Source organism: Mesoplodon densirostris, chromosome 8, assembly GCF_025265405.1.
Source record: "Mesoplodon densirostris isolate mMesDen1 chromosome 8, mMesDen1 primary haplotype, whole genome shotgun sequence".
Classification (NCBI taxonomy): domain Eukaryota; kingdom Metazoa; phylum Chordata; class Mammalia; order Artiodactyla; family Ziphiidae; genus Mesoplodon; species Mesoplodon densirostris.
The window spans coordinates 100,582,541-100,603,137 of NC_082668.1; the positions used below are offsets into that span (position 1 = coordinate 100,582,541).

The following is a 20,597-nucleotide window of genomic DNA, read 5'->3' on the forward strand; positions in this document are numbered from 1 at the left end:
ACTTGGGCCCTTGACTCTCTCCTATATCTGCAGCCTCCCTCTCTTTTTTTGGCTCCTAACCAGCTTTTAAACTTGTTCAAGGCTTTTCAAGCCTAAAGCATTTCCTCTCTTGAATCCACATCCTCCTTGAATTGCAATAAGTTTACCTGCCTCTCTCTTCGTCCAAACTTTCAGTAGATTCCTATTGCCTTACAATTTCCATTTCCTCAGCTCCCATCCAATCTCCAGTCCACTGCAATCTGGCTTCCACCCTTACCACCCACTAAAATTGTGCTTTCTGTGATGGTTATAACCTAACTGCCAGACCCAATTAACAAGTTTTAGTCAGTATCTTACCTGAATCATTCTCATTAACTTCCTTCATGTTCAGTTGTTTTTGAATATATCTAATCATCTCATTTTTGACTCCTTGATGAGCTCTTCTTTTTCAGATCACTTCTCAAATTAATTTGTTTTATTCAAAAAAATGTATTTAGTACCTACCATATGCCAGGAAGAACTGGCATAACTGACAGTAACTAAAACAAACAAAAATTCCTGTCTTCGTGAAGCTTACATTCTTTTTTTTAAAAATTAAGGTAGGGCCTCCCTGGTGGCGCAGTGGTTGAGAGTCCGCCTGCCGATGCAGGGGATACGGGTTCGTGCCCCGATCTGGGAGGATCCCATATGCCGCGGAGCGGCTGGGCCCGTGAGCCATGGCCACTGGGCCTGCGCATCTGGAGCCTGTGCTCCGCAACGGGAGAGGCCACAACAGTGAGAGGCCCGCATACCGCAAAAAGAAAAAAAAATAAAAAAAATAAAAATTAAGGTAGAATTCACTGGCAGCATTATATTAGTTTCATGTGTACAACATAATGATTTGATATTTCTATATATTGTGAAATGATTGCCACAATAAGAATTTTACAGAATTTTATTCTTGTGATAAGAACTTTTAAGATCTACTCTTCTAGCAATCAAATACCCAATACAGTATTATTCACTATAGTCACCCTGCTGTACATTACATCTTCAGGACTTATTTATTTTATAACTGGAGGTTTGCACCTTTTGACTCCTTCCTGCATTTCACCAACCCTCCTACCCCCAGCCTCAGGCAACCACCAATCTGTTCTCTGTATCTATGCAGAGCTTGGTTTTTTGTTTTGAGGGTTTTTTTTAGAATGCACATATAAGTGAGATCATACAGTATTTGTCTTTCTCTGCCAACTTATTACTCTTAGCATAATGCCCTCAAAGACCATTCATGTCATCTCAAATGGCAGTATTTCATTCTTTTTATGGCTGAATAATATTCCACTATATATACATATTTTTCTTATCTATTCATCCTTCAATGGACATTTAGGCTCTTTCCATATCTTAGCTATTGTAACTAATGTTGCAGTGAACATATTGATGCATATGTCATTTCTAATTAGTGTTTTCATCTTCTTCTGATAAATACCCAGAAGCAGAATTGCTGGATCGCATGGTAATTCTATTTTTAGCTTTTTGAGGAACCTTCGTGCTGGTTTCCATAGTGGCTATACCAATCTAGATTCCCACGAACAGTGCACAAGGGTTCCTTTTTCTCCATGTCCACTCCAGCCTTTGTTATCTCTTATCTTTATAACAATAGTCATTCTAACAGGTGTGAGGTGTTATCTCATTGTGGGTTTGATTTGCATTTCCCTGATGGTTATGTAATAGGGAAGAACCGCTGTATTCTATTACAAGTTAATCACTAAAGGGATGTTGCCTATAAGCTTAAATTACACATAATGCCCATCTCTGGGAACCCTGCCTCCCAGGTAACCAGCATTAAGGTAAAATACCTTTGTAGAGCTCACAGGAAACATCCTGACCAGGCCCACCTGTGAATGACTGCAAGGAAGAAATTAACACATCCCCTCTGGAGGCTGACCAGAACCAGGAAATGTTTGACTTTACTCCCTCCCCTTTTAGTATAAAAGAAGGCTGAATTCTAACTCAGGCAAGATGGTTTTTTGGGACACAAGTCTGCTGTGTTCTTGGTCTGCTGGCTTTCTGAATAAAGTTGCTCTTCCTTGCCCACAAAACTGGTCTCTTGATTTATTGGCCTGTCATGCAGCGAGCAGTATGACCCTGCTGTGTATCTTTTATTTGGACATAATCTAGGGAACTTGAAATAGATATATCCAAATCAGAATCCTTTATCTTCTCCCTACACAGATCTTCATTCCGTGAGTGGTACTCAGCCACCTAAACCAGAAGTTAACCCTAGATCCTTTCTCTCTTTTATCTCGTACAACCAACTAATCACCATTTCTTGCCAAATTTACTCTTTCTGTAACATTCTCCTAACTGCTCTCCCTTTCTCCAGTCATGGTCCCTTTGTATTCACTCTCCAATAGCTACCAGAATGATCTAAAATACAATCTCAGTCCCTTACTTAAAAGCTTTAAGTAGCTTCCTGATTACCTAAAAAGTAGTCTATGTCTTCATCATGGCATAAAACCCACTGTAATCTTGGCCCCTGCTTGATTCTCCAGTTTTCTTTTTTGCTCTTCAATTTACTCTAAAGATTTTCGTGGTTCACAGGGTGACATAATGATTAACATTACAGTCTCTCGAGCCAGGCTGCTCAGGTGTGAATCTCAGCTATATCATATATTTACCTTGGTTTCCTCAACTGTGAAATGGATATATTAATAGTCCCTGTCATATAAGATTACTTGGAGGACTGAATTACATGTGTGCTTAGACCAGTTCCTGGCACTTATTAGCTACTATTACATTAGGCTGCTTCTAATATTTCTGCCTTTGCTCTGACTACTTTCTCTTCTTTCGGGCAATATATTAGTTTAGCTATGGATCCTACATGGTCATCATTTTTTAACAAGCTGACATTTGATTTACTACACATGAATTTGTTACCAATTACAACTTATATTAGGGTTGATGTCATAAGCCGGCATCCTCTTCATCAGGATGTTTTCTCTTTTGATGGTTGCAAATGCAGCTACTTCCATTGTTCTAGTTACATTTCTGCAGATCAAAAATGCAGTTTCTATACCACATCATTTAGATGTAAATGTGGGAGAGAGGAGTATGGATAACTCCCCAGTTTCCAGCTTGGATGACTAGGAAGTCAGGCAATGCTGTAGAATGCTCAAAGGTTTGTCACCCACACACTCATAAATATTTTTATTTCTTCCAAATTTCCTACTGCCTCTTCAGCCTCTAGACCGACACTGCTACCAATGTCATTTAAGTTCCCCTTTCTGCCCCACCAACCCAACGACCAGAAAAATCCTCTATAGCTGTGCCTTTCCCTTTAAGGAGAACAGGGTCACAGGGAAATTGCAAGCCTAAACCCGCCCCCCGGGGGAGGGGGGGAAATTGGTCCCGTCACCACAGCAACGGAAGCAGAAAGGGGCGGACTTTGTCGTCCAGCTTCCGGCCCGCGGCGTGCGCCATCCGCGATGGTGCGGCGGCGCGGGATTTGTGGGTACTGCGTGTTCTTCAGCTCCGGGTTGGAGCCGGAGCCGGAGCCGGAGCCGGATTCCGCGCAAACGGCCACGTCAACCTAAACCTACACCGCCCTCCCCACCCCGCTGCGCCCACAGATCCTGAGGCGAGTCCTCCCAAGCAGCGTCCTCCACGCCTTTCCCACGATGCCCCGCGCCAGGCCCCGCCCCGCCCCGCCTCGCTTAGGAGACCGCCGCGCGAGGAGCCAAGCCGAGCCGGCCGCGCTCGTCGCTGCCGGTGCGGCTGGCTGCTCCTACTACATCTCGGGCGCTGCGGGCCAGCGGTCAGAGAGTGCGTGCTTCCTTACCGCACGCACAGCTTGTGTTTGGCCGAGTGGGGTCCGCCGCCGGGGATTGAGGATGGGGAAGTAGCTGCAGGAGACGACCTTGCAGCACCGAGGTGGGCATGGGCGGGGGAACGGGGCTCTGCTGGAGCTGGCGGCGGCCTGGGCCCTCCGGGAAGGGAGGGGCTAAATGCCTGTGCACCGGAATCTCCCCTCCTCTTCGCTCTTGAGCCTGGTTTATTGTGTTCTCGCTTCCAGCCGTCTTCCTTCCTTCCACCTACACCGCCATTCCTCCGCCCAGCAATTCCCCGCTTTTTGCTCCAATTTCTCACTTTACCCTCAGTTATCCAGGTTCCTTTCTCCCTAATCCGACCTGAGATTTCGCACACCAGCAACACTTGACAGTCTCTTTCACCCAGTGTCTCCATCTTTCCCCTCTCCCCGCAACCCATCCTGGAGTGGTGACAGCAAGGAATTAGTGTTGCATTTACCTGCAGCTTGCACCTGTCCCCGCAGCTCGGCGCACAGCCTCAGGCACGCCCACGCTGTCTGAGAACCACCGCTAGGCAGGGAACAAACATCGCTTGTCTAAAAGTGGTATTTGAGAATATATTTTCTATTCTAAACGTTGTTTTTTAGTCTGGATATTTATTAACCTCCATTACTCTATTTTACAAAGGGTTTTCTGGTGGCGTGAAAAGGATTAGAAATGAACCAAAACCATTCACAGGTAAGGAAAAAAAATTTTAAATAGGCATTTAGGATTAAATGAAGAAAGGAGGAACTGAGGATGCTAGGAAGTTTAGATTTTTCGAAGCATTATGACATGTTTGGAACTATTGATGAAGTATACAAGTTTACATGTGATCTGATTTTATTTTTACCCTACACAGGTGAGCATGTCTAAATAACTGATTCCTTTTCTCCTTTTGTTTCTTTTTCTATTTTTATTAATGCCAGATGTAAACTTTGCAATAAAATTACTGTTAACTTGCAGTTATTAGTCTTCTAGTTTATAAAATAGTAACTACTTAGGTATAACGTAAGCACCTTCTGAGGAAATTCAGGGGAAAAAACGTCCGACTATGTAAGTTGTTACAGCGATATAAATTCACTGCTATTCTTGGACGGTTTATATGAAAAATACAGACCCTTTGGAAGGATCTGTTGCTTCTTTCTAGTACCCCCAAAGGATATTTCCTACAACTGAGATTTGATTGAAATGAAAATAGCCTTAAAGGGGTGAAGAAGTAACCAAAAAGGAAGCAGATCAAAAGAGGCAAGCTTAAGCTGGGTAGAAGATGGAAGGAAATAGCTCTCCCCCCTTGTGTTCTGGTGCTGATAGAGCAAGTTGCTGCACTTGTTTGTTTGTAAAGAGTTCTAGGAAGCTGCAACCTCACTAGCTACCTTTTACCCTTATCTGCTACCTTGAGTGATCTCACGAATCTGGCTACCTAGATAACAGAAGCAGTGAAGGGGGCCCCCAAAGAACAGAGCCTGAGGCGCTCACCATGATTTGTCATTTACTGGAGATTGTACTGCTGGCCACGTTATTTTTATTTTTTATTTATTTATTTATTTATTTATTTTTTTGCGGTATGCGGGCCTCTCGCTGTTGTGGCCTCTCCCATTGCGGAGCAGAGGCTCCGGACGCGCAGGCTCAGCGGCCATGGCTCACGGGCCCAGCCGCTCCGCGGCATATGGGATCCTCCCAGACCGGGGCACGAACCCGTATCCCCTGCATCGGCAGGCGGACTCTTAACCACTGCGCCACCAGGGAGGCCCTGGCCACGTTATTTAGTAAATAGCGTTATTGATGTGTTTGGTTTTTTATTAATGTATTTCAACTACCTGATTTTCTCTCTTTAGATTAACATTTTGGGAAAAAATTCATGATACCTGTTTCACCTTTGGAGTAATGTGGACAGAAGTTCTCAGATTTGCATATTACATCAACCGGAACCAGTGGCATTATCTTAATGTTCACTTGAGTCAGAACTTGTACAAGAAAAACAATGGGAGTCTGGTTAAATAAAGATGACTATCTCAGAGACTTGAAAAGGGTCATGCTCTGTTTTCTAATAGTGTATATGGCCATTTTAGTGGGTACAGATCAGGATTTTTACAGTTTACTTGGTGTATCCAAAACTGCAAGCAGTAGAGAAATAAGACAGGCTTTCAAGAAATTGGCATTGAAGCTACATCCTGATAAAAACCCGGTAGGTAAAAATTTCTTTTTAAACATATCTAATTAATGTGTTTTAGTAAGTTTTGGTATGTATTTAAATTATTTTAAAAATTATTTTAAATAAGTGCTCAAAATGCTTAAGAACAATCACATGTCAAAAATCATAATTCAACTTCTTTACTAAAAACAGAAGAAGCAAAATGTTCTAAGTTTAGAATAGTGTAAAGGAATGTCAGTACCAAAAATACAGTTCTCTCTTAATTTGAAAACTAATTTCCAACAGTTATATTACAGATGTTAATCACAAAGCAGTAGATTTCCTAGTAAAGTAGTTTAAAATCAAGTATTTTAGAACAGTAACAGAAAAATTATTTCCTTAGAACTTAGAGGGTATGTCTTGCTAAAAATGGCAGTAATAGCTAATAATAGTATGCTTCAACTTTAACTATTTTCTCCCATGTGCGAGTCTAAGAACAGAGTCAGAAAGTATTATAAATTAAAACTTGGGAGCAGCCAAATCCAGTTAATTCCAATCATAAATATTTGCTTATGTATCCTATGATGTAATCCTTCAAAACTATTAGTTTTAATTCTTAAGGTATTTTTATAATGTATCTCATTCATTTTTTTCTTAATGAGATTTGATACTCATCAAGGAGAAAGATTTAATTATATCTAGGTAGAATTTTTTTTTTTTTTTTTTTTTTTTTTTTTTTTCTTTTTTTTTTTGCTGTACGCGGGCCTCTCACTGCTGTGGCCTCTCCCGTTGCGGAGCATAGGCTCCGGATGCGCAGGCCCAGCGGCCATGGCTCACGGGCCCAGCCGCTCCGCGGCATATGGGATCCTCCCAGACCGGGGCACGAACCCGTATCCCCTGCATCGGCAGGCGGACTCTTAACCACTGCGCCACCAGGGAGGCCCTAGAATTTTTTTTTACTGTTAATTTCAGTAACTGCAGGTGGGGGTTTTTTTGTGGTTTTTTTTACTATTTTTATTTATTTTTTGTTTTTTATGTTTTATTTTTGACCTCACCACAGATTCAATCCCTGACCAGGGATTGAACCCTGGCCACTGCAGTGAAAGCCTAGAATCCTAACCATTAGGCCACCAGGGAAGTCCCTAGATAGAATTTTAAATAGGATTATTTTATTTCGATTTCATACAGCTGAGCAATAGAATCAGTATTTCTCTAAAACTCTTGTTAATTGGTAATCTTTTCTTGAGATCCACATTGTATTGTGTTTAGGGTTTTCATTTTTTCAGATTTTTCTTTAAAATTTCAGAATGTTATTTCTTTTAAGTTTCTACATGAAAGATGGTAGACCACTTACAACGAAGTATTATTTAGATGAAAACATTCTTCAAAAAACAATTCTATGAAACAGTAACAAATGAAACGTATTAATCCAGTTTTGAGTTGTTACTCTGATATTAGTCCTTATGTCATTATCTGATAGATTGGAGTACATAACTTTTTTTAACTTAAAGTACTGGGTTTTGCCTCAAATAGAAAAATAACCTACAAATTTCTTTGTGGTTGTTTTGAGGGTAACACATAATATTTACAATATCAAGTGTTTCCAAGGGTTCATTAGTCAGTTTTTTCTATTGCATCTCTTAGAAGTAGTGACTTATATTTGATGACCACCTCTATCAACCTTTTGAAGCGTCAATTCTCATTTCTATTACTTTCGTATTTTTTAAGATTGTAGTTCTTCAGAAATACTTTTTGACTTTTTTATTTCAATGCATGAGCACCCATTTCATATTGTACTACTCCTCCTTATCTTGGTATCTGTTCACACAGAAATCTCAGGATTAAGTTAAATCAGTTGATTGTGTATCTGAAACAAATATTATATCTAATATATTTTAATAGAATAACCCAGATGCACATAGTGATTTTTTGAAAATAAACAGAGCATATGAAGTACTCAAAGATGAAGATCTGCGGAAAAAGTATGACAAATATGGAGAAAAGGGACTTGCAGATAATCAAGGAGGCCAGTATGAAAGCTGGAATTATTATCGTTATGATTTTGGTAAGATGATATGATATTCCTTATGAAATTATTGTTTATTCGAGTAAATTTAGAAAATTTTGTTTCACCACTTAGCTAATGTATAAACTATTACGTAGTTAACATGTGTCCCCTTGACCTTTTTTTTAAAATTTATTTTATTTTATTTTTGGCTGCATTGGGTCTTTGTTGCTGCACGCGGGCTTTTCTCTGGTTGCAGTGAGCGGGGGCTACTCTTCATTGTGGTGTGCAGGCTTCTCATTGTGGTGGCTTTTCTTGTTGGGAGCACGGGCTCTAGGCGTGCGGGCTTCAGTAGTTGTGGCACATGGGCTCAGTAGTTGTGGCTCGCGGGCTCTAGAGCGCAGGCTCAGTAGTTGTGGCGCACGGGCTTAGTAGTTCCGCGGCATGTAGGATCTTCCCGGACCAGGGCTCAAACCCGTGTCTCCTGCATGGGCAGGCAGATTTTTAACCACTGAGCCACCAGGGAAGCCCCCCATTGACCTTCTTTTTAATATAACATGAGAGTGGAATTCAAAAGGAAAGTCAAGTAGTATGTAGATATCTGTAAATATGAAGGTGTTTTAGTCATAATCTTGTTAAATACTTTTTTCTTTTTTTTTTTTTTTTTTTTGCGGTATGTGGGCCTCTCACTGTTGTGGCCTCTCCCGCTGCGGAGCACAGGCTCCAGACGCGCAGGCTCAGCGGCCATGGCTCACGGGCCCAGCTGCTCTGCGGCATGTGGGATCTTCCCAGACCGGGGCACGAACCCGTGTCCCCTGCATCGGCAGGCGGACTCTCAACCACCGCGCCACCAGGGAAGCCCTTGTTAAATACTTTTAAAATAAGGATTGCTATTTAATTTTTTTTAATATTTGTATTAGAAGTTAAATATTGAAGCCTTTCAGTATTTTTAGAGCATCATATTTTCCAAGGAAGACTAAAGTTTCCTTTAATAGTGGTCGCTTCAGTAGAAATGCCATTCTTCTTAATTAGTAATGATTAATAATGGTTGAAGGTATTGACAGGAATGAGAAATGAGACAAGAGCAAAGAGAGTAAATAAGTTAAAGAAATTGAGGGAGGGGGAAAGTAAATACAGGTGTCAAGCAAAGAGGGAGCATTCCAGATACCCAGTAGTTCTCTTGTGATTGTTTTAAGGTTAACACATAATATTTACAGTCTCTCTTAATTAGCCTCAAATGCAGGCAGAGAACTGAAATATGCTTTTATCTTAGACTAAATAAAATATTTTCAGTTTGTATCTGGAGTATTTGTTTCTCAAGACTGACTTTTCACAATAGTATTTTCAGGTATAATCACTATAGCTTAATAGTCTATAACAGGTGTCAGCAATCTATATTTCACAGACTAAGTCCAGCCTGCCACCTGCTTTTGTAAATAAAGTTTTATTTATACAGTTTTGTTCATTTATCTACATATTATTTTTCACACTTCAGGGGCAGAGTTGAATAGCTGTGACAGAAACCATATGTCCCACAAAATCTAAAATATTTACTAACCTCTGGTATATATCCATCACTAATATTTAGATAATTTATGTAGTAATGAGAAACTTTCTCACATTGGTGTTAATTATTATTATAAATAAAATTTATATTTACTTAAGTTTGCTTCTACCTCTGCAAGTATTCTAATTATATAAGACTTTTAGCAATACAAAATATTTTTAAACGCTAACACATTTTAAAAAAAACATGCAGTCTGAAAGTGAATGAGGTCTGTAATCTAGTTAACAGTAATGTACTAGTGCCAATTTCCTGGCTTGGATATTGTACTAAAATTACATAGTATGTCACCATTAGGGGAAGCTGGATGAAAGATAAGTAGGACTCTGAACTGTTTTTACAATTTCCTGCAAGTCTATAATTATTTCAAAATAAAAACTTTTTTTAAAAAACGTATAACAGAAATTTTCTGTGGAGATGACATTGTGTGGATATTGGGAATCCCTGCCCCCTGCCACACACAGACACACACCCCCCATGACAGTCCATATCAGGAAACTGAATGTCTTTTGATACTCTTTAAATGTATCACCAATGGTATTATTACTCTTTGCTTTTCTCTTAGTGTGTTGCATATTCTTCCACTTGGAGATTTAGTATAGCAATCTGATTTTTGATGATTGAAACAAAAATAAGTAACATCCTTTATGTGGTGATTTATTTTTATGATGAAGTTTTAACTATAATTTTATGTACTTTTCAAAATAGGTATTTATGACGATGATCCTGAAATCATAACATTGGATAGAAGAGAATTCGGTAAGTTTGTGGGTATATGATTTTCTAAAGCTAGTTCAAGACCAATCTCCTAACTAAAACGCTCAAGGACAAATGTATTTAGAATTTAGAAATTTTAAAAATTTTAGCAAGGTAATATGGTATATACTATATTTTAAATAATGTTCTATAACCATAGTTGAGGTTTTCACATAGTTTCTTTTATTGTCATCATCAACTTTTCTTTCCATTATGTCAGTGAACTTTTATGACATTCTGTGTATTAGCAACAATAATTATTCCTCTCGTTTGGCAGTTGAGGAAATGAAACCTTAGAAGTGCTAGCAACATCCTCAACATTCTGTACATGTGTGTTTGTGTATAATTGACACATTTAAAATAATGAACCAATATTCTTTTTTCTATATTTTTTCACATTATTAAAAATTGTTTATACTTAAGAGTAGTTATGTAAAAAAAAAAAGCCTAATACAAAATTGTATATGCAGTATAATACAAATCATATAAAAGGTATGCACATATATGCATAGAGGATGAAAGCTGGATGAGAACAAAATAAAAATATTAGCACTGATAGAAAAGTTCTTAGCAGAATGTGGGGCAGTATTACTATTTTTAAAAAAATAATATTTATGCAGTGAAATGCATGTGTGTACTAAATAAAAGAAGTAAAAATAACACATAGCCCCCATATCAGTTCAGGATAGGTTTGTATGCCGGGTGAGCTTCCTGCAAACTTGCAGAAATACTTCTGGTTTTAGAGCTTTTATATTTTAGGGTTTTGAATAAGTATGTGGTTATTTTTGGAAGCAGATTTAATTTGATCTGTGATTTGTGTGAAAATGGATATAAAAATATACTTCTGCATTTTGCATTGCATTGTAGAAAACCTTAAAGATTCTTACATTTTCAAATGTGTACACTTGTAATAAAATATTCTTTTCTACTTCAAACCAATATATTTTACCTCAAATCATATTTCAGTTTTATTTTGCTGTGTTACAGTCTCATTTAATTTAGAAAACTAAAATGGCATACTAGCTGCAAAATCAATTTATATAATTTCTCATGTTATCATCATAAACAATGTGTTACAGTCACTTGTTTCTGTACAGTTCCTTCTAAGCAAGAATTGCATCGGATTCTTACTTTGTATATCATGTTGGCGAGTTCAGGCCTACAAGGTAGCTGTTCAGTACATTATTTTGTTAAAAGTCTTGTAGTGAACACTTGAACAAGCTCTAAGGAAAATGAGTGTCTTCTCTACAGAGGAAATGGAGGATCATTTGATTCATTTGTATTGTTGGTAGACAGAACTGACACCCATGTCACAAGCTTGCAGAATCATAACTTTTTGGACTGTAGTTATATGAACCAATTGATTTTTCTGTGGTTATTGTCTCTCATCTGCTAGGCAATCAATAAGTATTTTGTAGTCCTGTGGGGCAGAAAACTTTGGAATTAGAGATAGAATTAGAGGAACTGAACAAAACCTGCAAGCTGACTAATCCATGAATCCACCCAGAATGAAAGACTTTCCTGATGGTTGTATTGCACATGGGTTCAAACTTTAATTAACAGTCACAAAATTAATTAACAGTCACAAAACCTTAGAGACAGTTTTTCAGAAATAATTAACTGACATTGATAGGTTGGGTGCAAAGTTGCCACTATTCAGTCTGAACTCTAATACTACCCTGTGTGTAACTAGGCTAAGACAAGCTGATCCCTAAGTTTTAGCTGAAGAAGCCGAGGGAGGACGATAAATAAGGGTGGATAGTTGTATCAACTTGTGCCTATGTAAATATCACATTAGCATACTTGGTTGTGGGTCTCTTCCCATTACCAGTAGTTTCTATTGGTTTGGGTCACTTAATCTGGTCTTTTGTGTAACTAATTATATAAACAATTATGGAGTTATTTTTAAGTTATGTATGTTCTCTTGCTCCAGAGAGAAGTTATATTTTCTTCTGACTAGAGTCACTAACAATCTCAGATCAGCTTTATCCAAAGAGAGACTGAAATGATTCAAAAGCTGAGCTTGTACAGGACTGGTCTCCTTCCAGTTCATCTTTACTTACATGACCCTTCTCTACCCTGAGTGTGCCCTGAACTCCATCTTTGTCCCTCTAGTCTCATGAATCTATTGAAAGCTCTGCTCAGTTTCTTGCCTATCAACTACCTCCTGGCAAACATTGCCCCCCTGATTTCTACCTCCTCCCATTCCTGGGCCCTGTAATTCTTCTCTGCATTGGTAACTCTCTGATGCTTTCAACAGAAGTCTTTTGTATTTGTCCAGTTCTGAAGTTGTAGTGGAAGAGTTAATCCAAATTACATAGTTCACTTTTATCAGGAGTGGAACTCTGAAGTGTTCAACTATAGTACAGAAGCAAAAATGTGACTAATAAACTTCACTTTGAAGTTCTTATCCTTCCCATTAAACATGATGCATATTATCTTTTTATATGTCACAGAAAGGTATTACACAGTTATTAAAACAAGTTCTGGATAGTATCTGCAAAAGCAAAGAACATCTTGCACTTAACAATAGTCATTTTGAGTAGTACCCACACAATAGATTCATCCTTTTGAAGTCAAGCTCAAGAAATTAAAGAGGAACTCAAAGCACTTCTGCCTTTTTTTACATTTTTCTAGGCTAACAGAAGCTATTAGCTATAATCACATAAATATTAACAGACATTAGCTATAGTTGTATAGTTTAGAAGCTGAAAATCACATTTTGAAATATACTTGTTCTATTCTGAGTCACTGGGTTATGCAAAAACATCCCATTGAGCATTGATAATACAGTATTAAAAATATTTTTAGGGCTTCCCTGGTGGCGCAGTGGTTGAGAGTCCGCCTGCCGATGCAGGGGATACGGGTTCGTGCCCCGGTCTGGGAAGATCCCACATGCCGCGGAGAGGCTGGGCCCGTGAGCCATGGCCGCTGGGCCTGTGCGTCCGGAGCCTGTGCTCCGCAATGGGGGAGGCCACAACAGTGAGAGGCCCGCGTACAGCAAAAAAATATATATATATATTTTTAATAATAGTGGGAACTGGGCAAATAAGTTAGAAGTAGTCTATGAAAACAAAGTACCAAGATGGGAGACATTTTTTTTTCCCACTTCAAATAAGGTTTTGGGGCCTCCCTGGTGGCGCAAGTGGTTGAGAGTCCGCCTGCCGATGCAGGGGATACGGGTTCGTGCCCCGGTCTGGGAGGATCCCATATGCCGCGGAGCGGCTGGGCCCGTGAGCCATGGCCGCTGAGCCTGCGCGTCCGGAGCCTATGCTCCGCAACGGGAGAGGCCACAGCAGTGAGAGGCCCGAGTACCACAAAAAAAAAGAAAAAAAAAAAAAAGGTTTTGTGTCAAATTAAATGCCATTATTTTTTTCCCTTCCAGTTTTATTGAGATATAACTGACATATGACACTGTATAAGTTTAAGGTATACAGCATGATTTGACTTACATCCATCGTGAAATGGGGATCAAAATAAGTTTAGTAAATATTCATTATCTTATACAGATACAAAATTAAAGAAATAGGAAAAAATGTTTTCTTGTAATGGAACTCTCAGGATTTGCCCTTAACAACTTTTATATATGATATACAGCATTGTTGATTATATTTATGATGTTGTACATTCCATCCCTAGTACTTATTTGTCTCGTAACTAGAAGTTTGTACCTTTTGACCACCTTCATCCAACTCTCCTTCCCCCCAACCCCTGCCTCAGGTAACCACAAACCTGATCTCTTTTTCTGTGAGTTTGTTTCTGAAGTGTAATGACGTACAACACTGTGTTAGTTCCTGTTACACAACATAGTGACTTGGTGTTTCTGTACATTTCAAAGTGATCACTACAGTAAGTCTGATTATGATATGTCACCATACAAGATATTACATAGTCATTGACTACTCCACACACTGTATGTAGCAGTCTCTGTGTGTGTGCTTATTAACTAATTTTAACAACCCTGCATTTTTACTCCCTCCACCACCACATTTACTGACTTTGACATCATATTTCATATCTTTTTGTTTTATATATTCCTTAATTATTTATTGAGTATATATTTTACTACTTTTGTCTTTTAACCTTTCTACTAGCTTTATACATGGCTGATTTACTACCCTTATTGTATATTTGACTTTAACAATGAGATGTTTTTCCTTCCATAATTTTCATTTTTCAAGTTGTGGCCTTTTCTTTTTCACTTAGGTAAGTCCCTGTAACATTTCTTGTGAAGCTGGTTTCATGGTGATGACCTTTTAACTTTTGCTTCTCTGTAAAACTTTTGATCTATCCTTCAAATCTTTTTTTTTTTTTTTTTTTTTGTGGTACGTGGGCCTGTCACTGTTGTGGCCTCTCCCATTGCAGAGCACAGGCTCCGGACGTGCAGGCTCAGCGGCCATGGCTCACGGGCCTAGCTGCTCTGCAGCATGTGGGATCTTCCCGGACCGGGGCACGAACCCGTGTCCCCTGCATCGACAGGTGGACTCTCAACCACTGCGCCACCAGGAAAGCCCTGTCCTTCAAATCTTAATGAAAGCCTTGCTGGGTAGAGTCTTCTTGGTTATAGGTTTTTCCCTTTCATCACTTTAAATATATTGTTAAGATGTTCAAAGAATTTGGGAGAAGATTGAATGAACAGAGTGAGAAGTTAGAAGTTTTTGAACAAAGAGTTAGAAAATATAAAGAACAACCAAACAGATGAAGAATACAATAACTGAAACGAAAAAATACACTAGAAGGAATCAACAGTAGATTAGATGATGCAGAGGAATGAATCAGCAAGCTGGAAGACAGTAGTGGAAATCACTGAAGCTGAACAGGAAAATAAAAAAAGAATAGAAAGAAATGAGGACAGTTTAAGAGACCTCTGGGACAATGTCATATGTACTAACATTTGCATCATAGAGGTCCCAGAGGAAAGGGGCAGAGAACATATAAGATTTTACCTAAATTCATACCAGTTGATCTAAGTCAGCATGGCAGTTATTTTGACAACCTAGATAGAGTGGTCTCTTTGTCAGACTTTCTAACCTTTGCCAAAGAACAGCTGATAAAATCCTAATGTATACACTTTGCTTGTAATGTATGTGTGGTTTAACTGTTTTTCACATAGATCTGTGTGTCTTGTAACTGAAATGTAGGTGAACATTATTGTGCATGTTACTAATTAATCTGAATCAGTTACACGTATTTAGAATAGTGTGCATGTTTTGATGTCTTGGTATAATTTATTATAACTTATGAAAATATTTTCTTTAAAAATTACTGATAACTGATTTTCGTATGGAATTACATGAGACTCTATAAGCAAATTTTCTTTTTTATCTTGACTGTTAGAGCACATCCTTACAATGATAAAATTTTTAAATGAATAAATTTTGTTTATATCAGGTCCTTTTATAGATTAGATTATAACGTATTATGTATTGTTGGGTAGATATTATGTAGTGTTCAGATCTATTAGCAAATATGTATTCATGTTTTGAATTGTTAAAAACTTTGATCTAATATTTCAAATAACACAATTTTCCAAGGAAAATGTCTTATTAAGAGCAAAGATTAGATTTAATCCCCACAGTCCTCACTGTGTCGTGTAGGTCTCTTCATTCTTTCAGAATCTGGATTAGCTGTCAGAATTGATTGACTGTGTGCTTAACCAGTGCTGCAGATAGAAGAGCTTAAATCTCAGTCTCTTCTCACTGTTTCTCTTCATTTCTCTCAACCACACAGACTGTCATGAGGTTTGGCTCTTGCTTCCTTTTGTTGCTTCCTTTCTTTTTACAGCTTCTTGGTGACATTGATCATGCAGTTCAAGGTTGCTTCTTATTCAGGTAGGGCTTGGAAGAGTCAAAAAAAAAAGGTATTGTTAGTTTGACAGTTGAAATAGTACGTTTTCTTCTTATAGAAAAAATTATACAGAAAATGATAAAGGCAGTGTGAGAAATATATGACTTTTTTTCATTCTGATCTCAAGGAAAATTTTTAACTAAAATAGGTACAAACCTTTAGTAAATTGGTTGTTTTGGTTGTTCTAAGTTGTTTTGGTTTTATGTACTTTCAGATGCTGCTGTTAATTCTGGAGAACTGTGGTTTGTGAACTTTTACTCCCCAGGGTGTTCACACTGCCATGATTTAGCTCCCACAGTACGTATTTCTTACATCCTGATTTAAAGTTTTACTATTCACAACTGATCTGTTATTTGAGTGTGTTTTTTTAATTTGAGTGTTATTTGAGTGTTTTTTCTATTAGTAGTAACTATAACAGAAATGACTGTAATATTTTTTCACGTGTATATGGTTTTATTTCCTGAGCATAATCTCCTTTAAGAAAGTACAGCTTGGGGACTTCCCTGGTGGTGCGGTGGTTAAGAATCCGCCTGCCAATGCAGGGGACACAGGTTCAAGCCCTGGCCACGGAACAACTAAACCCACGGAACAACTAAACCAGTATGCCACAACTACTGAGCCTGTGCTCTAGAGCACATGAGCCACAACTACTGAAGCCTGCACGCCTAGAGCCTGTGCTCCGCAACAAGAGAAGCCACTGCGATGGGAAGCCTGCGCACCACAACAAAAGCGTAGCCCCCTCTCTCCGCAGCTAGAGAAAGCCCGCACGCAGCAACAAAGACCCAGTGCAGCCAAAAAGAAATAATTAATTAATTAAAAAAAAAAAAAAAAGGAAAGTACAGCTTGAAGAATGTTCAGGTAAAGATAAATGATCTTATCAGAAGAAACTTTTTTTTTCCTCATAGTGGAGAGACTTTGCTAAAGAAGTAGATGGATTGCTTCGAATTGGAGCTGTTAACTGTGGCGATGATAGAATGCTTTGCCGAATGAAAGGAGTGAACAGTTATCCCAGTCTCTTCATTTTTAGGTCTGGAATGGTAAGAGATAAAATTGGTATTTTCTTTAATTGGTAGAACATTATAACAAGGGGAATACTAGAGAAAACACTGTGAATTTGTAGAATCTTTTGATTTTTAAGTCTTATTTTAGATGCCATCTAACTATAGTCATAATAAACATTTTTTATTATACTGTGAATACTTTTAGGTGCCATTATTTTGTCTTTGTTCTAGTTCAAGATTAAATGTTTACCAATTTCAGTTTCCATCTTAAAGAACATAATGTTAACCAATATGCATGTTGTACTTCATAATTTACAAAGTATTTTACAGGTGTTTTCTCTCATTGAATGTAAAGTTCCGACTTCCCTTCCTCTCCCCAGTGTTAAGTGATAAAAGTGAAACTAAAAACATTATAAATAGTATTATTCAAATGTCTGACATGCAATGTGTGCAATCAAGATTCTTAGCATGTCAGTTAGAAATACACTGTACTATTGAGAGAGCTTACTTATTCAGAATAATGGAGAATCAAGGTATTTGGTATGAGTTTTAAAAAGAAAAAGTAAAAGACATTTCTCTTTTTATAAACAAAAAAAATAGGCTGCAGTGAAATACCATGGTGACAGATCAAAGGAAAGTTTAGTGAATTTCGCCATGCAGCATGTTAGAAGCACAGTGACAGAATTATGGACAGGTAATTTTTTCATAATTTGCTTGATTTTCAAGGATACTTTGAATTGGTATTTTAAGTTTTTCAGTGGCAATGTTCTGGTCATGATACTGAAATTTTTAAATATCTTTTCCATGCTTCTTAGAAGGGAATTGTATCATTTGTTCTGAGCCCTACTAAATAGTAGGCATTTAATAAATTAACTATATTTATATATAAACTAAAACAATTTTGATGTAGGACATGGGTATGAAGTGGGGCTAGGTGAAAAGGCAACTTTGAAAGTGCAACTAAATATTTCGTAAACCAAGTGTTTTATTGCTTTCATAAGTATACTACATCAGGCAGTAAATTCATGCCTGTATTCAGTTTAATTTTGAAGTTTAAAAACTCTTCTAATCTTAGGTTTTGAATTCATCAAGTGACTTTAGGTGGGTTATTAAATTATCTGTACTACCCATGAAATGATAGTATTTACTTCTAAAGGGGTGCTCATATCATTCATTGAATACAGTTATGTCTCCAAAACTATGTTAAATACTAGGGCTGTAGTAATAAACTCTATAATCCCTGCCTTCCAGGACCCCATTAGTAAACCATTAAAATGCAGTGTAGTAACCATTATGATAGAGGTAAGCTTAGGGAAGCATGAAGGATATGAAAGAACTCAGGTGGGGAAAGGAGGAAGGGTTAGGAAATTCTTCTTGAATGAGGTCAGATATAACCTGTCTTAAAAGTGAAGAGGAAGCCTTAAAAGGTCACTGTATTTGGGAAACTGGCAGTATTTCATGAATCTAACAAAAAGATGGGTAATGGGTAGAGTGGCTTGGGGAAAAATATGGCTGGCTGAATGGGTAGACAAAGCTCAGATCACAAGGGGCCTTACTTGCCAATTTGTTTCTTAATAAAATAATGAATTTAGATTTTATGTGATTAAAAAAAATAAATAGTTGAAGGAATTTGATATGCTCAAGAGGATTTTTAGGAATCCTGAAAACTACTCAGAGTGGATTGGAAATGGGTGACATTAGAAGGGAAAACCCATTTAGAAAACGGTTTCCATTATGGAGTAGTAAATGCTCAGAAATGTTCTTTATTTTCTCTTAAGGAAATTTTGTTAACTCCATACAAACTGCGTTTGCTGCTGGTATTGGCTGGCTGATCACTTTTTGTTCCAAAGGAAGAGGTAATATTTGTTATTTTGTTATGATGAAGAGACCATGACATTTGATTTTTAGGTGACAATCTTTTTTTTCCCCTGGGTTTATTGAGATATAATTGACATAGAACATTCTGTAACTTTAAGATGTATAACTTGTTGATTTGAAACACATGTTGCAAAATGATGACCACCACCATAACATTAGCTAACACCTCCATCCTGTCACCTATTTACCATTTCTTTCTTGGGGCGAGAACATTTAAGATCTACTCTTTCAGCAGCTTTCAAGTATTTTATACAGTATTGTTACCTATAATCACTATATGCTGGACAGTAGATCCCCAGAAGTTATTAATCTTGTAACTGGAATTATGTACCCTTAGATTAAGTGAAAGTCTTAAGTATGCTTCTATAATTGATTATTTTCAAAATACAATTTGTACCCAGTTATAATTTTTTTATTTAATGAATATTTCTTTTTGATTATTTTACACATAGGTTATAAAATTATTCCCTTTTTTTTGAAGTTGAAGTATATATTTACAATATTGTGTTAGTTTCAGGTGTACAGCATAGTGATTCAGTTTGGTTTTTTTGTGGAATATATTCCAATAATGGAATATATTTCATTATAGGTTATTACAAGATATTGGGTATAATTCCTTGTACTATACAGTAAATCCTTGTTGCTTATCTATTTCATGTAAAGTTTGTTGCTTATCTATTTCATGTAAAGTAGCTTGTTTCTGTTAATCCCACACTGTTAATTTGTCCTTTCCTCCCTCTCTCTCCCCTTTGGTAACCATAAATTTGTTTCCTGTGTCAGTAAGTGTGTTTCTGTTTTGTATTAAATAGATTGAGTTGTATTATTTTTTAGATTCCACATATAAATAATATATATTTGTCTTTCTCTGTCTGACTTACTTCACAAAGTGTAATATTCTCTGGGTCCATTCATATTGCTGCAAATAGCAATATTTCATTCTTTTTATGGCTGAGTAATATTCCATTGTATCCATACCACATCTTAAGCCAGTTGTCTGTTGATGGGTACTTGGGTTGTTTCCATGTCTTGGCTATTGTAAATAGTGCTGCTATGAACAATGGGGTGCCATGTATCTTTTCAAATTACAGTTTTTGTCTTTTCCAGATATATACACAGGAGTGGAATTTCTGGATCATATGATAGCTCTATTTTTAGTTTTTTTTTGAGGAACCACCATACTGTTTTCCATAGTGACTGTACCAGTTTACATTCCCACCGACAGTGTAGCAGGGTTCCCTTTTCTCCACACCCTTTCCAGCATTTATTTGTAAATAAAGCATTTTTTGATGATAGCCATACTTACTGGTGTGAGATGATACCTCATCATGGTTTTGATTTGCATTTCTTTAATAATTAGCCATGTTGAGCATCTTTCATATGCCTGTTGGCCATCTGTATGTCTTCTTTGGAGAAATCTCTATTTAGGTCTTTTGCCCTTTTTTTTTAATTCCTTTTTGGCCACGCAACATGGTATGTGGTATCTTACTTCCCCAACTCATAGAATGAGTTTGGGAGTATTCCTACCTCTGTAATTTTTTGGAAGTGTTTGAGAATGATGGGTGTTAGCTCTTCCCTATATGTTTGATAGAGTTCACCTGTAAAGCCA

At 37.6% G+C, this 20,597-nt stretch overlaps 1 protein-coding gene across 1 annotated transcript in view; it reads left to right on the plus strand.

Annotated features, from left to right (window-relative positions):
* The first annotated feature begins 3,487 nt into the window (after nucleotides 1-3,487).
* The window catches only part of DNAJC10 (DnaJ heat shock protein family (Hsp40) member C10), a 59,199-nt gene continuing 42,089 nt past the window's right edge, over nucleotides 3,488-20,597 (plus strand). The window contains exons 1-9 of the mRNA XM_060106274.1: nucleotides 3,488-3,891; nucleotides 4,455-4,505; nucleotides 5,645-5,994; nucleotides 7,843-8,005; nucleotides 10,218-10,268; nucleotides 16,327-16,409; nucleotides 17,018-17,149; nucleotides 17,714-17,807; nucleotides 18,892-18,969. Of these exons, the coding sequence (XP_059962257.1) occupies nucleotides 5,791-5,994; nucleotides 7,843-8,005; nucleotides 10,218-10,268; nucleotides 16,327-16,409; nucleotides 17,018-17,149; nucleotides 17,714-17,807; nucleotides 18,892-18,969 (805 nt within the window). The 5' untranslated portion in view covers nucleotides 3,488-3,891; nucleotides 4,455-4,505; nucleotides 5,645-5,790. The remainder of the gene's footprint in view (nucleotides 3,892-4,454; nucleotides 4,506-5,644; nucleotides 5,995-7,842; nucleotides 8,006-10,217; nucleotides 10,269-16,326; nucleotides 16,410-17,017; nucleotides 17,150-17,713; nucleotides 17,808-18,891; nucleotides 18,970-20,597) is intronic.